This window comes from Heterodontus francisci, chromosome 1, assembly GCF_036365525.1.
Source record: "Heterodontus francisci isolate sHetFra1 chromosome 1, sHetFra1.hap1, whole genome shotgun sequence".
NCBI classification, from domain to species: Eukaryota; Metazoa; Chordata; class Chondrichthyes; order Heterodontiformes; family Heterodontidae; genus Heterodontus; species Heterodontus francisci.
The window spans coordinates 169,363,316-169,383,301 of NC_090371.1; the positions used below are offsets into that span (position 1 = coordinate 169,363,316).

The 19,986-nt window shown below is 44.0% G+C and overlaps 1 protein-coding gene across 1 annotated transcript in view; it reads left to right on the forward strand.

Annotated features, from left to right (window-relative positions):
- The first annotated feature begins 338 nt into the window (after positions 1-338).
- Positions 339-19,986, forward strand: part of cops4 (COP9 constitutive photomorphogenic homolog subunit 4 (Arabidopsis)) — a 78,331-nt gene continuing 58,683 nt past the window's right edge. The window contains exons 1-5 of the mRNA XM_068031063.1: positions 339-352; positions 4,898-4,977; positions 11,421-11,572; positions 18,122-18,225; positions 19,147-19,300. Coding sequence (XP_067887164.1) covers positions 339-352; positions 4,898-4,977; positions 11,421-11,572; positions 18,122-18,225; positions 19,147-19,300 — 504 coding nt within the window. The remainder of the gene's footprint in view (positions 353-4,897; positions 4,978-11,420; positions 11,573-18,121; positions 18,226-19,146; positions 19,301-19,986) is intronic.

Sequence of the window (19,986 nt, forward strand, 5' to 3'; positions counted from 1 at the left end):
TAAATTAGTCTCCTCATTTAAAGCATCTTCACAAAGATGCACATTTGTTGTTGTTTTTATTAGTAAGATACATTTTTAATGCCTTTATCTTTTGAAATTTGCTCACCGGCCCCTCCTGGGCCGAGCAAAACTGCAGTCCTCCACCCGAAAAGGTTGGACAACCCTGATCTTTCTCATCCAGCCCCTTAAGAATTTCATATGCTTCAGTTAGATCACCTGTCATTCTTCTAAACTCCAGGGGATATAGACCTCGTCTACTCAATATGTCCTCATAGCACAATCCCCTCATCCTAGGAACCAGTCTACTGAACCTTTGTTGCACTCCCTCTGGGGCAAATATGTCCTTCCTTGGGTAAGAAGATCAAAATTTTACACACTACTCCAGCTGTAACCTCACCAATGCCTTGTGTAATTGTAGTAACACTCTTGTACTCCAATTCCTTTGTAACAAAAGCTGACTTACCATTTGCCTTCTTAATTGCTTGCTGTGCTTGTGTTAATTTTCTGCGATTCATGTACAAGGACTCCCAAGTCCCTCTGAATGCAAATATTTCCCAGTCTCTATTCAAAAAATATTTTTTTCTATCAAAGTGGATAACTTCACACTTTGTCACAATGTATTCCATCTGCATGTTCTTGTCACTCACCCAACCTGTCTATATCCCTTTTCGTCCCCCTCACCGCTGGCTTTCCCATCTAACTTTGTATCATCAGCAAACTTGGATACATTACACTCAGTCCCCTTATCTAGTCATTAATATAGATTGTAAGTATCTGAGGCCCAAGTATTGCAGTACACCACCAGTTACAGCCTGTCAACCTACAAATGTCCTATTTATTGCCACTCTCTGCTTTCTGTCCATTAACCAATCACCAGTCCATGCTAATATATTGCCCCCAATCCCATGAGCCCTAATTTTGTGTAATAACGTTTTGTGTGGCACTTTGTCAAATGCTTTTTGAAATCCCAATCCACTACGACCATTGTTCACCCTTATCCATCCTCCGAGTTACATCCTCACAAATCTTTAATAAATTTGTCCAGCATGATTTCCCTTTCATAAATCCATGTTGACTCTGCTTAATTGTATTATGATTTTCTAAGTGCCCTGTTACCATGTCTCTAATAGATTCTAATATTTTGCCTACTACTGATATTGGCTAGTTGGCCTATAGCCCCCGTTTTTTCGCTTCCTCTTTTCTTAAATAACGGGGTTGTATTTGCTACATTCCAATTCTTGGAAACTGTTCTGGAATCTAAGAAATTCTGGAAGATCAAAACCACTATCTCTGCAGTTACTTTTACAACCTTGGGATGCAGGTCATCAGTTCCAGGGGATATGTCGCCCCTTAGGCCCATTAATTTCTCATGTACCACTTCTTTTCTTGGATTTCCTCTTTCTTGCTAGACCCTTGGTTCCCCATTATTTCTGGAATTTTTTTTTGTGTCTTCTCCCGTGAAGACAGGTGCAGAGTATTTAGTTAATGTCTCTGCCATTCCTTATTCCCGATTGTAATTTCATGTCTCTGCCTCTAATGTGCCCAGTTTACTTTCAATAAGCTCTTGCTATTTGCATACCTGTAAAACCTTCACCATCTTTTTTATGTCTTGCTTGTCTACTCTCATATTCTCTTTTCTCTTCTCTTTCCTTATCAATTTCTTGGTCCTTCTTTGCTGAATTCTAAAATCCTTCCAATCCTTAGGCTTACTAGCATTTTTGGCAACATCTCTTTGATTTAATAGATAGGGTAGATAGCCAGAGGGAGGAGGTTTAAGGGGATCAAAGGGGTACATTTTTGACACAAAGAATAGTGGGGTATCTGGAATGAGCTGCCAGAGGAGGTGGTGCAGGCAGGAATAGTAGCAACATTTAAGAGGCATCTGGACAGGTACTTGAATGAGCAAGGCTTAGAGGGATATGGAATTAATGCAGCAAGTGGGATTAGTATACAAAGAACAAAGAACAGTACAGCACAGGAACAGGCCATTCAGCCCTCCAAGCCTGCGCCGATCTTGATGCCTGTCTAAACTAAAACCTTCTGCACTTCTGGGGACCGTATCCCTCTATTCCCATCCTATTCATGTATTTGTCAAGATGCCTCTTAAACGTTGCTATCGTACGTGCTTCCACCACCTCCCCCGGCAGCAAGTTCCAGGCACTCACCACCCTCTATGTAAAGAACTTGCCTTGCACATCCCCTCTAAACTTTGCCCCTCGCACCTTAAACCTATGCCCCCTAGTAACTGACTCTTCCACCCTGGGAAAAGCTTCTGACTATCCACTCTGTCTAGGCCGCTCATAACTTTGTAAACCTCTATCATGTCGCCCCTCCACCTCCATCGTTCCAGTGAAAACAATCCGAGTTTATCCAACCTCTCCTCATAGCTAATGCCCTCCAGACCAGGCAACATCCTGGTAAACCTCTCTGTACCCTCTCCAAAGCCTCCACGTCCTTCTGGTAGTGTGGTGACCAGAATGCACGCAATATTCTAAGTGTGGCCCAACTAAAGTACTGTCCAGCTGCAGCATGACTTGCCAATTTTTATACTCTGTGCCCTGACCGATGAAGGCAAGCATGCCGTATGCCTTCTTGACTACCTTATCCACCTGCGTTGGCACTTTCACAGGACCTGTGGACCTGTACGCCCAGATCTCTCTGCCTGTCAATACTCCTAAGGGTTCTGCCATTGACTGTATACTTCCCACCTGCATTAGACCTTCCAAAATGCATTACCTCACATTTGTCTGGATTAAACTCCATCTGCCATTTCTCCGCCCAAGTCTCAACCGATCTATATCCTGCTGTATCCTCTGACAAACCTCATCACTATCCGCAACTCCACCAACCTTTGTGTCGTCCACAAACTTACTAATCAGACCAGCTACATTTTCCTCCAAATCATTTATATATACTACAAACAGCAAAGGTCCCAGTACTGATCCTGCGGAACACCACTAGTCACATCCCTCCATTCAGAAAAGCACCTTCCACTGCTACCCTCTGTCTTCTATGACTGAGCCAGTTCTGTATCCATCTTGCCAGCTCACCTCTGATCCATGTGACTTCACCTTTTGTACCAGTCTGCCATGAGGGACCTTGTCAAAGGCTTTACTGAAGTCCATATAGATAACATCACTGCCCTTCCTTCATCAATCATCTTTGTCACTTCCTCAAAAAACTCAATCAAATCGTGAGACACGACCTCCCCTTCACAAAACCATGCTGCCTCTCGCTAATAAGTTTGTTTGTTTCTAAATGGGAGTAAATCCTGTCCGAAGAATCCTCTCTAATAATTTCCCTACCACTGACGTAAGGCTTACCGGCCTATAATTTCCTGGATTATCCTTGCTACCCTTCTTAAACAAAGGAACAACATTGGCTATTCTCCAGTCCTCTGGGACCTCACCTGTAGCCAATGAGGATGCAAAGATTTCTTTCAAGGCCCCAGCAATTTCTTCCTTGCCTCCCTCAGTATTCTGGGTAGATCCATCAGGCCCTGGGGACTTATCTACTTTAATGGCTTTGTATAGATAGACATTAAGGTCGGCATTGGACGCGGAGGGCTGAAGGGCCTGTTTCTGTGCTGTATGACTCTATAATACTGTCTTTAACCCCTCTTGTTAGCCACAGTTGAATCACTTTTTCTGTGGGGTTTTTGTGCCTTAAAAGAATGTATAGTTGTTGCAAATTCTGTATTTAATTTTTAAATGTTAACCGTTGTTTGTCTATCGTCTTTCAATGTAGTTTCCCAATCTACCATAGCCAACCTGCCCCTCATACTGACATAGTTTGTTAGGATTTAAGACCCTAGTTTCAGACTTAACTAAATCACTTCCAAACTCTATACAAAATTCGATCATATTGCAGCCGCTCCTCCCATCCCTTTACGACAAGGTTATTAATTAATCCTTTCTCATTCTATAATATAGATCCAAAATAGCTGTTCCCTAGATGGGTCTTCAACATACTAATCTAGAAGATTATCTTGCATGCATTCCATAAACTTGTCCTCCACACTATTATACTATTACTGCAAAAGCTCATGTAACATAAACTGAATGCAAAGATACTCCTCCAAAATTGTATTAAAAGCCTTGTTTTCACAGTCCTGTTAATTTAGTAACCAGTGTTCAGTATTATGTTAGTAAATTGGTCAGAAATGCAAACTATAGGATGTAATTTTATGTCTATCACTGTATTTTCCTATTACAGTACAGAATTTGTTCTTTTAGCAATTATACTCAGGTTCACCTCAGGTCCGTAGTGTAATATGCACAGATTATAGCAATCCTGTTCACCTGTGCTGAAGTGCTTGTTCCAGTTTGCTCCTCTCCTCGTTTGACTGACCTGAGATACAGTTCCATGGTCGCTCATGCCCTCTAGCAACTTGTGCAAATGGCCATTCTCTACATGTCTCTAGTTGGTGCGTGCTGATAAGCTATTTGGGTGTGGCGAGGATCAAAGCTGAGCCCAGCATCCTCAAATCTGCACTTTCCAGCAGGAGTCAATTGGGAGTGGAAACCTTGACTTTTTCGCGCACACACCCCCCCACCCCCCACTCTTGCCAGCCCAGGAGGTCCTTTGGCCAATTGTTGCACTTGTACTGTTGCCTGACTGAATTTAACCAGCTAACTGAGCACTATCTAGGACTTGAGCCTGGTATCCCCTCATTTCTGTAGTTTAGAATGTAAGCTAGTAATGTTAGTTTTTCTCCTTAACACAGATATCCTAAACGCCGCATAACTTTAATGAGAGCTGTTGTTTTTTTGTACGTTTGCAAATAATAAGACATGATATGATCTTTAAAAATACCACTTTCCTTTTTATATAAGGACTGTGATGTTTGTAAGGAGATTGATTCCTTAACTTAACTGCTTTTTATCTTCTTTAATAGGTATCGCCAGATCCTGGAAAAAGCCTTGCAGCTGTCAGGTGCTGAGCAGCTGGAGGCTTTGAAGGCCTTTGTTGAGGCTAGTGAGTATTGTACTTTATTATATATTTTGTGCTTATGTTCAGCCAAGACTGTATTAGATATTACATGCTTTTTTTTGGTATTCTGATGATCCAAAAATAACTCTTCTCTGCACCCCCGGCCTGCAAGTTTAAGGTGGCTTTTTTTCACTTCTCCTTCCGCCGCGCGCCCCCCCAAGTTCAAACTAACGAGTCTTCTCATCCACATCCCAGCTCAAGATGCCACTTTTCTCCCCTTGTTCCCCCATTTCATCTTGTCCTCCTCCAATTTCATGCTGACTCTGCTACCCCACCCCGCCATCACCAACCCTATCAGTTTTGTAGTGGTGCTCTCAATGCAGCTCATCCCACCTATTGCTGACCCAACTAACTAAATATCTCTTTATACTGTTGGCAGGAACTTTCATGATACCATGAGGAGGGACGTAGGAGATGGGGAGAGCAGGGTGGAGGGAGGGGAGGAAGGGTTGAGGGATGCAGCGATGGGTTGTGGGAGGGGAAACAGGCAACGGTGCTTAGCCTTAGCAGGGAGAAATGGGCATGTTTGCTGAATATGCCTTAGTGCAGGTGTTTGCCAGAGATCTTGTTTTTCTTCAGTGGTGGGGGTGTTGGGGGGGAAGGGGGTGCAAGGTATGGGTACCAGGACAGTCTTTTTTGCTTCAGCAGGAAGGAAAGTGGTGGATTGTCATATCTGCCTCAGTAAGTAGGGGGGGTTGGTGTTTTCCTTGGAAGTTGGGGGTTGCCGGTGTTGGTTTTAGCTTCCTTCATCTGCCGAAGGAAACATTGGTATCTTTGCTTTCCGCTCATGCTTTCTGTTTTTTGATCCCTAAAATTATTTCTCAGGTCAAGCTTACTGTGTCTTTAGGTTTGCAACCACCTTCAGCCAGAAGTGCTGAGTGGGTTGACTTTTCTCGGTTTCCTCCTGAGATCTCCAGCATCAAAGATGTCGTTTTGCAGCCAATTTGATTCACTCCATGTGATATCAAGAAACAGCTGAGAGCACTGGATACAGCAAAGGATATGGGCCCTGACAGCATCCTAGCTGTAGTGCTGAAGACTTGTGCTCCAGATGTAATCACACTCCTCGCTAGTCTGTTCCAGTACAACTATAACTTTGATATTTACTCAGCAATGTGGAAAATTGCCCATGTATGTCCTGTCCACAAAGAGCAGAAGAAATCCAATCAGGCCAATTACCGCCCCATCAGTCTACTCTCAATCATCAGCAGTGTTGTTGACAATGATATCAAGTGGCCCTTACCAATAATCTGCTTGCCGATGTTCAGTGTGGGTTCCACCAGGACCTCGAAATTCCATACCTCATAGCAGCCTTGGTCCAAATGTGGACAGCAGAGCTGAATTCCAAATGTGAGGTGAGAGTGACTGCCCTTGACATCAAGGCAGCATTTGGTCAAGTGTGGCATCAAGGAGCCCTGATAAAATAGAAGTCAATGGAAATCAGGAGAAAACACTCCAGTGGCTGGTGTCAAAGCAAAATTGTTGTGGTTGTTGGAGGCTAATCATCTGCGCCCCAGGACATTGCTACAGAAGTTCTGCAGGGTAGTGTTTTAGGCCCAACTATCTTCATCAGTGACAAAGAACAAAGAACAATACAGCACAGGAACAGGCCATTCGGCCCTCCAAGCCTGCGCCGATCTTGATGCCTGCCTAAACTAAAACCTTAAAGACCTTCCCTCTATAATAAGATCAGAAGTGGGTATGTTCGCTGATGATTGCTCAATGCTCAATTCCATTTGCAGCTCTTCAGATAATGAAGCAGTTCATGCTCGCATGCAGCAAGGCCTGGACAACATTCAGTCTTGGGCTGATAAGTGGCAAGTAACATTCGTGCTACACAAGTGCCAGGCAATGCCCATCTCCAATAAGGGAGAATCTAACCACCTCCCCTTGACATTGACTGACATTAACATTGCTGAATCTCTCACCAGCAGTATCCTGACGGGCAGGGGGGAGGGAGGGGTCACCATTAATCAGAAACCTAACTGGATCAACCACATATTCTGTGGCTACAAGAACAGGTCAGAGACTAGGAATTCTACAGTGAATAACTCGCCTCCTGACTCCCCAATTCTTGTCCACCATTTACAAGCCACGAGTCAGGATTGTGGTGAAATACTCCCCACTGAGCGTATGAGTGTAGTTCCAGAAACACTGAAGAGGTCGGCACCATCCAGGACAAAGCAGCTCACTTGACTGGCATCCCATCCACCTCCTTGAACATTCACTCCCTCCATCACCAGTGTACCATGGCTGCAGTGTGCACCATGTACAACATGCGCTGCAGCAATTGGTCAAGGCTCCTTCAACACCACAACCTTTCAAATCCACAAGCTCTACCACCTACAAGGACAAGGTCAGCAGAAGCATGGGAACACCACCACATGCAAGTTCCCCTCCAAGTCACACATCATCCTGACGGAGCTATATCATCATTCCTTCGTTGTCTTTGGATCAAAATCTTAGAACCCTCTCCCCAACAACACTGTGGGTGTTCCTACATCATATGGCCTGAAGCAGTTCAAGGAAGTAGCTCGCCACCACCTTCTCGAGGTCAAAACAGGAAGGAGCAATAAATGCTGGCCTTGCCAGCTGCATCCACATACCATAATAAATTTTTTTAAAACTCCCGTATCTTTGGAAGATTTTTCTTTCATGCTTTGATTTATGGCATTTGTACTGCTATCTTTGTGCAGGCCATAGTCATTTACAGCACAGAAGGAGGCCATTCGGCCCATCGGGTCCATGCTGGCTCTCCACGGAGCTATGCTGTCAGTCCCACTCCCTGGCTCGTTCCCCATTGAAGTCATTGATCAGCTCTGCTTCCACCACCCTTGTCGGTAGCGAGTTCCATGCCATGACCACGTTTAGCTTCAGCCACTAGTGGGCTCCTTTTTTTTCTCAACTTGTATTTGATTTCTAATATTGTTTCTATTAGTAGGATTTTGGGTTTTGTTGTTGTTTCCTGCATTTTATGAACAAGTTGGATTATTTTTCCCCCTGCTGTGTGAATCTAAAGCTGAAATTCTACTTTTTTCTCGAGGTGACCACGTTATGTAATGTTATGCCCACAGCGCCACCTCCACGTGCATTATAGTTGGAATGTTAAGATCCCTTAAAATTTTAATATATAATAGATAAATCCAATTTTTGCATCCCTTGTATTGGCAAAAATAAGTATTAAAAATAGTACTAGGTTGTTCTTTGCTAATGATTTTGCAGAGCCTAACTTCCTAGATGAGTTACATGCTGACTAAGTTTTAAAGTGGGCTCTATGGTTAACAAAATGAATTATAACTGTCGATATCTCCAAAATCACCAGGAAAGTCATTCAACCCAACCACCTTTAGTTGGTTATCTAAGTGCCCTCTGTGCTATTACAGCAAGTCTTGTGGCAAATGGTAGAATTTTCATCGAAGCTTAGTTTTTTCCATTTACATTACATTTTTCAAGACTGTGTTCTAATCTGGTTTTGCATGTTTTTAATTCGGATTAAACTCCTCTGAAATTAAACTTTTACTTGAACTCATACAGAATCTTCGTCTTGGTTGTGAGCATGATTTCAGTAAATTATAATGGTGGCAATGTGAAAATTTCATTCCGTAACTAGTCTTCAACTATAAAAAATACTTGTAGGTTCTGGGGTAAATTTTTGCCTTTTGTTCTGGATTTACAATCAGCAGATCAAAAATAATGGGTGGCATCTGCCTTCTTTCCTGATATCTTCCCTTGGCCCACAAAATTCTGTGCTGGCAGCCTAAAAATTAAAATTGACCTCACTCCCCACCCCCTACTTAACCCTTCTCCCCCGCCCATCCACCCACCCACCCAGCCTATCCATACTTGGGATGTGTCTAGAAGGACCTCTAACACCAGGGTGATGTACCATTGGTTACAGGTCTGCCACTGGATGTTCTGATGATCGGAACAATTTGGGGATCAGGGCTATCACTAGGATGTTAGAAAAGCATAATGAAGGGGGTTTGCTGCACTGTCTTCTGCTCCCCAGGTTATATTTTAGTTCCTTTCTTTTCCCAATGCTGTATTTTGGCTTAGTGTTATCCCCCTCATAATACCTTCACGACAGCTATTATTTCCTTTATTAGGCAGTAGTGCCACACTTAGTGATTTTGAAAAAAAATTGATGTATGAAACCTTAAAAAGAACATTGTTGGGATTTATTAGCACAGCAGCTGAGTAAAGGAAGTCTGTATTCATCAGGTGAAGGCTTGCAAATAGTGTTTTTAAAAAAGGGAATGAAGGACTCCTCAGGCTGCTTGAGTTCTGTCAGCTGACATTCTGTGCAGGACCACTCTGGCAAGAGTACTTGGAGTAAATTAATTTACTTAGTTTTATTATAACCAGAAGTTTAGTTTAGAGATACAGCACTGAAACAGGCCCTGTGGCCCACCGAGTCTGTGCTGACCATCAACCACCCATTTATACTAATCCTACACTAATTCCATATTCCTACCACATCCCCACCTGTCCCTATATTTCCCTACCACCTACCTATACTAGGGGCAATTTATAATGGCCAATTAACCTATCAACCTGCAAGTCTTTGGCATGTGGGAGGAAACCGGAGCACCCGGAGGAAACCCACACAGACACAGGGAGAACTTGCAAACTCCACACAGGCAGTACCCAGAATTGAACCCGGGTCGCTGGAGCTGTGAGGCTGCGGTGCTAACCACTGCGCCACTGTGCCGCCCTATTGACTTATCTAATTTTTAACAAAATACTTCCAATAAATGTGAAGCTTTGGATAACAGTCTTCCAGTGAAAATCTGTACAAGAATCGGGCAATTGTGTGAAAACTTGGAAATAAGGCACTTCAAAGTGCTAGGTTTATCATAGGGTATTAGGGCTGACCCAATTTAAACACCTAGTGACAACAGTGGAGGTGATCAATTAAGAGTACCAAGCAGCATTAAACTGTATATGGCTTATGTGTAATTTTTGCTATTGTATATTGGTATCAGTATGTTAAATAAGCCCAGTGACAACACTGCTTTCTCATAAAATTATGAGATGATTTCTGTTTCCCATTAAATTGCCCTGTTTATTGCATCTGTATGATTGTAGGGTAGATTATGCTGAGCAGATTTTTTAAGACTATCAAAAGCTCAGGTTTGGCAATTTGACCTGTCTGCATAATAAATGCAATCATGGTTGGTCATGTTTTAAGCATTGAACTCGAGAGGGTTATCAAGTGATGACTTCAGAGTGTGGTATCCAGATTAATAAACTCCTCTGTCGTACTTGTTACATTTTTACATCTTTTCTACCCTTCTCACTCAAGATTATTTTGGCGCTCATCATTTTGGGCAAGTCCCAACTCTTTATATTTTCAACAGTGCCTAACCTAGTCTTGAGAACTAGATAAGTTTTCAATAACATGCCTAGGATAATGAACAGCACACTGGATCTGGCAATTTTTCCAGCTTCCACAGAATCTCTCTCCAATCTTGAAAAGCAGCAGAACTTTCACATCAGGTGCCATTTCAGTTTAAAATATTAAACCAACAATTTAACATTAATATAATGCAATTATACATATTCAGTAGAAAGACTATTCTCTTCAAGTAAAAAAAAATAAAAGAACTGCAAACTAATTCTAAGCTATCCTATTATAGATAACTTAGATATATACTTTTCTTTCTCATAGTCTTTTCTGGCTATGGGACCTCTACCCTTTCTTTTCCTCTGAAGGTTCCAATCAGTTTAATAATATATTAACTCAACTTAATCAATAAACCAGCTGCCTTTCCAGCCCACTCATTGCTGTGGCTTATATTGATTGTCAGAATTGGCACTCTGATTCAAAAATAATTGATTGTCATATTGAATTGGGCAAATGACAATAAAAGCAAAATACTGCGGATGCTGGAAATCTGAAACAAAAACAAGAAATGCTGGATTCACTCAGCAGGTCTGGCAGCATCTGTGGAAAGAGAAGCAGAGTTAACGTTTCGGGTCAGTGACCCTTCTTCGGAACTGTGTGGGCAAATGACAATCTGTGTTTCATCGAAATGCCTTCAAATGATTTGTTTCGGATTCAGGGTTTTTCTGCAGCTGGCATATTCCAACTGGATTTAAAGGAACAGGCACCAAGTCAAACCTAGACAAACAAAAATACGGCGACAAATGATGTAGCATGAAATAACTTTTTTACAATGAATCCTTAGTGAGCAAGGAATCTGATTTCCACCAATTCATATTTTCAACATGCAAAAAAACATGCAGATGTCACATTCAGGCAGAGATCTAAAATGTTTATGTTGGTAATTGTGAGTTAAGTTTTACAAAGAGCCTAACCCTTCCGACAAACCATATGAAATATAGCAGCAAGTCACAGTAAATTCTTAATGCTTTGTAGCCTATGGAAGGCTTTTGATTCAATGTCCTACTCTGTTTTAATGCAGTGGTTAATGAAAATGTCAGCCTAGTGATTTCCCGGCAACTGCTGACTGACTTTTGCTCCCACCTACCGAATCTTCCAGATGGTACAGCCAAAGAAATCTATCACTTCACTTTGGAAAAGATCCAGCCCAGAGTAATTTCTTTTGAAGAGCAGGTGAGAGCACATCAAACAGTAGGTGACAATATTGTTTTGTTAAAATAAGTGGTTTTATTTTTGTGAAAATGTTTAGTTCACTTCCTTTCTTCGAACTGTGTTTGTGAAGAAAACAAACCCTCAGAATATTTCATGAATTACTCTTGTTCTATATTGATATGAGTAAATTGTAGTTCGAAACACTGACTGTGATTTTATGGGCCCCCCTGAGGTGGTGTGGCACGGAGTATTGCGACAGGGGATGGAGGGCTAGTTGCCAAGCGATCTTCTCGAGGGTGGGATAAGCCGACAACAACCTTTCCGTCCAGAGGCCAACTAAGACCTATTAAGGGGGTTCGGGTCGGGTCGGGTCAGGTCTGTATTCTGTGTCCAGCATTCTGGCTGTGGTCGGGTTTGGGTCGGCTGTGGTTGGGTTTTGTTTTGTATGGTTTTTTTAATCTACGTTTTGAGTCGATTTTTTTCTGTACTAATAACATGTTTGATATTTTTGGGTCGGGCATGAAAAAATATTGAAGGGTTCGGGTTGGCTGTGGTCAGGTCGGGTCCCGGTCGGGTTTTAATTTTATACCCAAGCCAGGCTTTAGCATGACTACCCCCCCTCCCCCTTGAACTGCACGACCACCCCGTGGCCCTCACCTCGCTAGGGCCCTCCGGACTTTAAAGGGATGGGGATCTAGGCTCATGAAACCTTGATACAAAAAGACTGGAGAATTTCTCCGGGGGGTGGTGGGGGGGTGGAGGGGGGGGTAGGTGGCAGGAAAAGGCCCGGTGCTGGGAGCCCTGTCTCCAGCACAAAATTCAGCCCGCTGTAATGAGTCAATCTCCCTTTGATCCAAACCACATGAAAAATGTGAAACAGGTATGTGAAGCATGAGCATCTTCACAGCTTTTTTACAACACATCTCTAAATTCAGAATGCACGTACTCAAATATTTCTAATCAGAAACAAATGCAACAATGTATGAGGGCTTCCAGAATCAATGTAGAACGAAAGTATCTTGCCCATTCTGACCCAGTTTGTCAGCTGGAAATAACATCATGTAATGCTTTTAGGACCGATAGTGCATCAAACTTAATGTTGGGTTGTAAAACAGGACCAAACTATTTTTGCCCTATTTTCAGTCATGCCCATTTAAACATTCTACAGTGCACATGTCCATTGTTTATACTTAGAGCTGCTCTTCATTGAGGATTAAATGGACTGTTCCCAATATAATACCAGAGCGAGCTACAAGAGTCAATTCAGGTTGAAAAAATGTATTCTTCAGTTCGTCATCTACCATATATGCTTGCTTAGCTGTCTGTTCAAAATTATGCCTGGAATTTTACTTTCGGGAATCGGGTCCTGTCATAGGCGTCCGGGAGGTGAAATGGCGTGCGATGACATTGGGTCGGGTCTCGGGCGTCATGACGCACAGATGCCATTTAACAAACCCAGGAAGTCAGGCGAGATCAAGTCGCCACTTGCCGCCCAACTAAAGGTAATTAAGAGCTCATAAAGGTAGTTGCAAAACCAATTGCCAGCAATTTTACGTGGGCCGTCGGATTTTACAGCCGTAAATCGGGTCGTGTAGCGTGTCATGAACCTGGCGAGTTTAAAAGGACGGCAGGCAGTGAATCGGTGAGGGAGTTGGAGGTACTGGTTTTGCTGTTTATTAAGTCTGAGAGTATTTGTGTGTCCTAAGCAGAAGGGTTCAACTGAGTCTGATTCACTGCTGCTCAGGCCCCATCTGCTCTGAGTAATTGGGTGAAAGGAAGGAGGTTCTGTCTGCCTGTCCTGACAGCTAGAAGGTATAATACCTGTTGTCATTGCATCTGGTCATCAGTACAACAATGGGAATTGTTCACTCTGGAGGCGGATCATCAGATGAGGAAGACTGTGCCCCAAGGAAGGACAGAAGGACAGCTGGGCAGGCAATTGAGCAACCAGCTGGCCCAGTGCATCCTCGTTATGTGGGAGGAAGAGTAGGTGGCAGAGTGGGCCGGGAGCGAACAAATGTCAGGAGACGAGCCTACCCCAACAGGCAGGGTCTACCACCCATGTCTGAGCTACCTTCAGCTGTCACAACGCCAGTGCAGAAGAAGACTGCGTCAGACACGTGAGACTGTGACATCTCTTTGTGAGATGCTGGCAATGGATGTAGCCTCAAACTGTCTCGGTGGCCATCCAATGCCTGTCGCTCTAAAGGTTGCCATAGCTCTTAACTTCTATGCATGTAGCTCTTTCCAGGCTTCAACGGCAGATTTGTGCAGAGTCTCCCAAGCAGTAGCGCATCACTGCATAAAGGTTGTGACTGATGCATTGTTCCGACGTGCAAACGATTTCATAACTTTCAAGACGGACAACACCAGCCAGGGTGAAAGAGCAATAGGCTTCAGCACAGTAGCTGGGTTCCCAGTGGTACAGGATGGACTATACTCATGTGACCATTAGAGCACCAGCAGGTCAGTCAGGGGCATTCATTAACCGAAAGGACTTCCATTCACTGAACGTTCAGCTCGTCTGCGGTCATCGAAAGAGAATCATGCAGGTGTGTGCACGTTACCCTGGGAGTTGTCACGATGCATTCATTCTCCGAAACTCCCAGGTGCCTGAACTTTTCAGTCCTCCTGACAGCCTGGAGGGTTGGATGCTTGGCGACAGGGGTTATCCTCTGAAGACATGGCTAATGACACCGGTGAGAATCCCAAGGGGTCGTGCTGAGGAACGCTTCAATGAGAGCCATACGATCACCAGAGTGACGGGCCTGTTTCTATGCTGTATAACTCTGACTCTATGACAATCGAACAAACGATTGGTCCACTAAAAATGAGATTTAGGTGTCTTGACCGCTCAGGTGGATCCCTGCAGTACACGCCATCAAGGGTCTCCATGATTATTGTTGTCTGCTGTGCCTTGCACAACCTGGCGATGGAAAGGGGAGACACCATGGAGGATGATCAAGGTCATTGCGAAGCGTCATCAGACGACGATGGAATTTCAGCTGTGGAAGATGGGCAGCACTCACATGATGGTAGGGAGAAGAAGCTGAATGTCATCTGGAGTTAAGTGCGAGAGAGACCCGGGAGGATCTAATATGCAGGCCTTTCTCTTGAGAGGATCTTAATTTACAAATAAATGACATTGCGGTATGAGAGGAGTTATTGTGAGGTTCTGAGAGGCCAAAAACACTCACATTAAGGGGGAAGAGATGATCTGAAGATGCACACCCTCACATCACGATGAACCCACCCCAAGTGTGTGACCTCGCACATAAAACCTCTCGTCGTGCCACGATGTCTGATGCAACTTCATGGATGACAAACAAAATGTAAAATTTTCATATCACAAATTTTATTACAATTTTCTCATTAACAAATCAAATAAATAATTGGAAAATAACCCAGTGAACCAGATGTGCTGTTAGTGATTTCTTTATATGTTTGCGTGTGCTCTTGCCGCCATACTCACCAGAGGCAGGTGGCTGATCAGGCTGCCGCCCTGCTCTAGATGACTTTGGCGGTCGTCCTCTGCCTGCTGGCATATCAGGGTGCTCGTGAGAAATATCAGGAACACCCTCGGGCACCCTGGGAGTTTGAGGTTCACATGTCACTGGCAGAGGGAGCAAGGAGCTGCAAGATGCATCAAGAGCGCCCTGAGAGGAGCTCCCATTTGCTATCTGCTGCTGCCCCTGTGCCCTCCCGAGGCTCAGCTGGTCCTCCGTGGCAACCATGGAGGGATGAGCAGCCTTGACCTTTCGCCTGCACATCTGAGTCTGCTCTCTGATGCTCTGGTCCAGGGAGGCCACGCTCGCTCTGAGGTCACGGATAGTATCCAGTACTGGCCCCTCCACTGCAGCCGCCAGTCTTTCAACGGAGGATGCCTGATGGACAAATGCCTGAGAGTTTGCAGCACTCATGCCCTGGATGGAGGCTCTGGCAATGTCTCTGGCAACTCGGCCAGATGTCCATGCACTGCATGCTGCACCTGCAACATCTGCTGCTGAATGGATGTTCTCAGAGGCTCGTCATCAGCTTGCGGTTCTGCACTGACCTGGACTCCCACACTCCTCCGATTGTCGGAGGCATCGGCCGGTACTGCCTCTGGTGGCTGGCCCGGCAACGGTATTGTGCTCACATCTGTATGTGAACATGCCTCCGTGGATACACTAATCCCAACCCTGGTGGAAGTTTCTGTGCTGGCACTTGGTGAGGTGCGCGGTGAACACTCTGAAGCACCCTCCTCATCCTCAGAGGTAGATGGTTGAGCCATTGAGACGCCTCCTGGCCACTGCTGTGTTTCACCTGCAGGGAAAATCATATTGATCAGCACGCCAGACTTAAGGACATGTTCTCTCCTGCATATTGGTCAAATTTGTGAGATTCAACTTTTAAGAGCACACTTCAGTGCAGGAGACAATCACCACACCATCGCACCACCCCCCATAAACCCTTACACCACATACTTGGTCACACACTCTCATGGCCGGGTTTGCCGGCCTCACCATCTGCTATGGTGCGTCCTCCATCCTCCCCTGCTAGCATCAAGGCATCCTCCTCCATTCTGGTATGGTATGCCTGATTGGCAATACCACCACCGGCCTGGGGCCCTTCTCGGGCATTATGTGCCCTCGTTTTCTATTTAAACAAAAACACTTGCTTTAGACATATTGGTTGGTGTCTCACACACTCACTCATAGGGTTTGTTGTTACATTTCACTGCTATGCCGATGCAGTGCCCAATTTGAACACCTATGGATCACTGTGCATCTCAGACCTGTCCATTTTGCGTCCCAATGCAAGGCAGCAGCCAAGGACTGATCATTGATGGCTTCCACCTTGCAGCATGAGGACACATAGACCCTCCCTGACGCAATAACGATGAGGTTAATGAGAAATGCCCCATACCCGGGCAGAGCAAAGAAGGTCATTGACCTGCTTGCGACACTGAAGCTATGTCCTTCTTACAATGCCGCGGCTGCTGACCTCCTCCGCAACCCCCAGTCAGGCCCTCTTGGTCACTTGGGAGGTCCTTCTTCTGCCATGTGCATTGAAGAGGACCTCCCACCTCGCCTCTACCGCCTGGAGGAGGACTTGCAGTGATTCCTCCGAGAATCTGGGTACTGTGCGGAAACTTCTCCCTTCTCCCCTCCATCACTGTTGATTGGTTCTGCAGCTTTATATATCTTTCTGTCCTGTCCTGCTCCTGAGCACTGCCAGTCCTCTTTCAATCCTTGCATGCACAGAGCCTTGTATCCTCCTCTAAACTTCCCACAGTAACAAGCAAAGGTCTTCATCTGATGTAAGGTCATAAGCAACTTGTCCATTTCATTGCTCTAAGTCTTTTTAAAGGGCTTACAGCAGCCTTTTCCGGGTGTGGCCCCGCCCCCAAAGCTGCTCAGCATCCTGCCCGCGGGCGCCCTTTCGAATCTCAAATACGCCATGGCGCCGCTAATTGGCTGCCCCACGCGTGATGTCAATGGGCGGGAGGCACAGAGTGGGATCGGAGCGCTGATCCGCTTCCGCCTCATCTGCTCCGGAGCCGCCGAGAGCGGCAAAATTCTGGCCTATATGTTTTTTTTTAAAGTTTTGGTTCCATTTTTAATTTTTATTAGTCAGTTTAGTGTCACTGCCTGCTCATTGTTGGAGGTGTATCTGGTGAGTCAGGCGTGACAGTAGTACTGGTAGTAATCTGATCATTTAAAAAAAATTATTTCATGGGATGTTGGTGTTGCTGTCAAGGCCAGCAATTGTTTCCCATCCCTAATTGCCCTTGATAAGGTGGTGAGCCGCCGCCTTGAAGCACTGCAGTCCATGTGGTCTAGGTACACCCACACTGCTGTAACCCAGTGACAATGAAGGAACACTGATATATTTCAAGGTCAAGTTGGTGTATGACTTTGAGGGAACGTGCGGGTGCTGGTGTTCCCATACACCTGCTGCCCTTGTTCTTCTGAGTGGTAGAAGTTGTGGGTTTGGATGGTGCTGTCGAAGAAGTCTTGATGAGTGCATCTTGTAGAATGTACAGTCTGCTGCCACTGTGCACTGGTGGTGGAGGGAGTGAATGTTTAGGGGTGGTGGATGGGGTGCTGATCAAGCGAGCTGCTTTATCCCGGATGGTTGAGTTGGTATAGCGGGTTAATACTCTAAAGATACTGTGCTGCGGAATGTTATGTTGTGGGACATAACTGCAGTTCCACATAATATGAGTTCATAGTCCTGATGGTGAAGAGCACAACTTAGCTCTGCACAGGCAGGGAAATTTGCAAATGAGTTGCCCACTTGCTCTTGAGCATTGGTATGTTAGCTGGATCAAGGGTAGCATTCATACATCCTTTAGAGCAGGTCCTTTCCTGCCTTCTTTGTACATTGTCATGGAGACCTAATAGGAATAAAAATTTAGAGGAAGAGATTTTCTTACCTTCCATGCAATGATTTTAAAAAATTATAAATTATGTGCATAATGATCTAAAATAGGTTCAATAACAACTTACTCAGTAGCTACTAATCATTTACCTTTGTTTTCGCTATCTTGAACTGCATTCATGGTTGGTATGCTTAATTTCTCAGGTGGCTTCCATAAGACAGCATCTAGCCACCATCTATGAGAAGGAAGAAGACTGGAGAAATGCTGCTCAAGTTTTGGTGGGAATTCCATTAGAAACTGGACAAAAGTGCGTATTGGATGAGTCTTCATTCTTCAATTTCTGCAATCTGCTGTGCAGTATTGTAGCTATTTTAAACAAGTTGGTTGTTTTTAAAATTAATGTCCACAAATCATTGCACAAAGAAACATTTACATTTTTCTCTTAAATAAGAATATAAATGACAAACACTGCATAGCTGGTTTAGTTGACAGCTATAATTGGTTCCCCTGGCATCTTTGACGCAATTGCATTGTCATTGATGGCACATTTAGATCATTGAGCATAGACAATGATATAGAAGAGTTACTGCCTTCCCAATTTATACAAATTGTTTTTGTGGGGTATTTTGTCGTCTTGTCTGTCTTCCCCATCAGGGATCTCTGGGTCATATGTCTTTTGGGAAGAGATTGGGTGGGTGAATGACCTGCTCTTAGCACTCTGCCAGTCTCACTGTGGAGTTATCCACTGGGGATTCTGTGAAGTTGGCTTGGTAATGATTCCTGATTTTCCTTACTCCTTATTGGGAATGTTTTGGTCTTTTCTATGTCCCTTCCAATAGCAACAAGGCTGAGATAAATAATTCATTGGAGTGGGAAAACAGTCTCATTCTCATTCTCACCATTCCACAGCATGGTCTTGTATTCGTGCTGTCTGAAATTACCAGTTGCTTCTTGTTTGAAATCGTGTCTTATAACCTACTACAAGTTTAAACAACAAAATTTGTTGGTTGGAACTTTTAAAATAAAACCTGAAATTTGCTGAATGTTCAGTAAATGAGAAAATGAAAGAAATAACTACCTTGAGTTTCATATCCAAAGGATATAAAAACTTTTAAATTTAAATCCTGGATGTATGTTCATAATCTACAACATATCAGGTAATTTTCAATGTTTTTTTATGAAAAAGATCTTATTTGTTTACTTCTAAATGTTTGTATTATTTTTGCAGGCAATATAATGTGGACTATAAACTGGACACCTATCTGAAAATTGCTCGTTTGTACCTGGAAGATGATGATCCTGTGCAGGCAGAAGCTTACATAAACCGGGCCTCTCTACTTCAAAATGAATCCACCAATGAACAGTTGCAGATACATTACAAGGTAGAATTCTGCTTTTGAAAAATAGCTGTTCATTACGTGGCTAAAGACCAGTGGATCTTAGAGAATATTTCAGCAGAATGAAGAGTGCAGTAATCATCTCTCAATTAATTACCATCTCAATTAATAATGTGAGCCTCAAGTTTGATTCCCCATCTGATCTGAGTTAGCTGATCTCAGCTAGGGGAGTAGTGTGAATATAAGAACAGAAGAAATAGGAGCAGGAGTTGGCCATTTGGCCTCTTGAACCTGCTCCGCCATTCAATAAGATCAAGCTGGTCTGATTGTGGCCTCAATTCCACTTTCCTTCCTGTCCCTCATAACCTTTTACTCTCTTGCAGATTAAAAATCTGTCTAACTCAGCCTTGAATATATTCAATGATCCAGCCTCCACTGCTCTCTGGGGTAAAGAATTCCAAAGAGTATCGACCCTCTGAAAGAAAAAATTCCTCCTCATCTCCACCTTAAATTGTGCCCCCTAGTTCTTGATTCCCCCATGAGGAGAAGCATCCTCTCAGCATCTACCACGATAAGCCCCCCTCAATCTTATATGTTTCAGTAAGATCGCCTTTCATTCTTCTAAATTCCAATGAGTGTAGACCCAACCTGCTGAACCTTGCCTCATAAGACAACCCCTTCATTCCAGGAATGAACCTAGTGAACCGTTTGAGTTTGTCCTAAAATCCTTG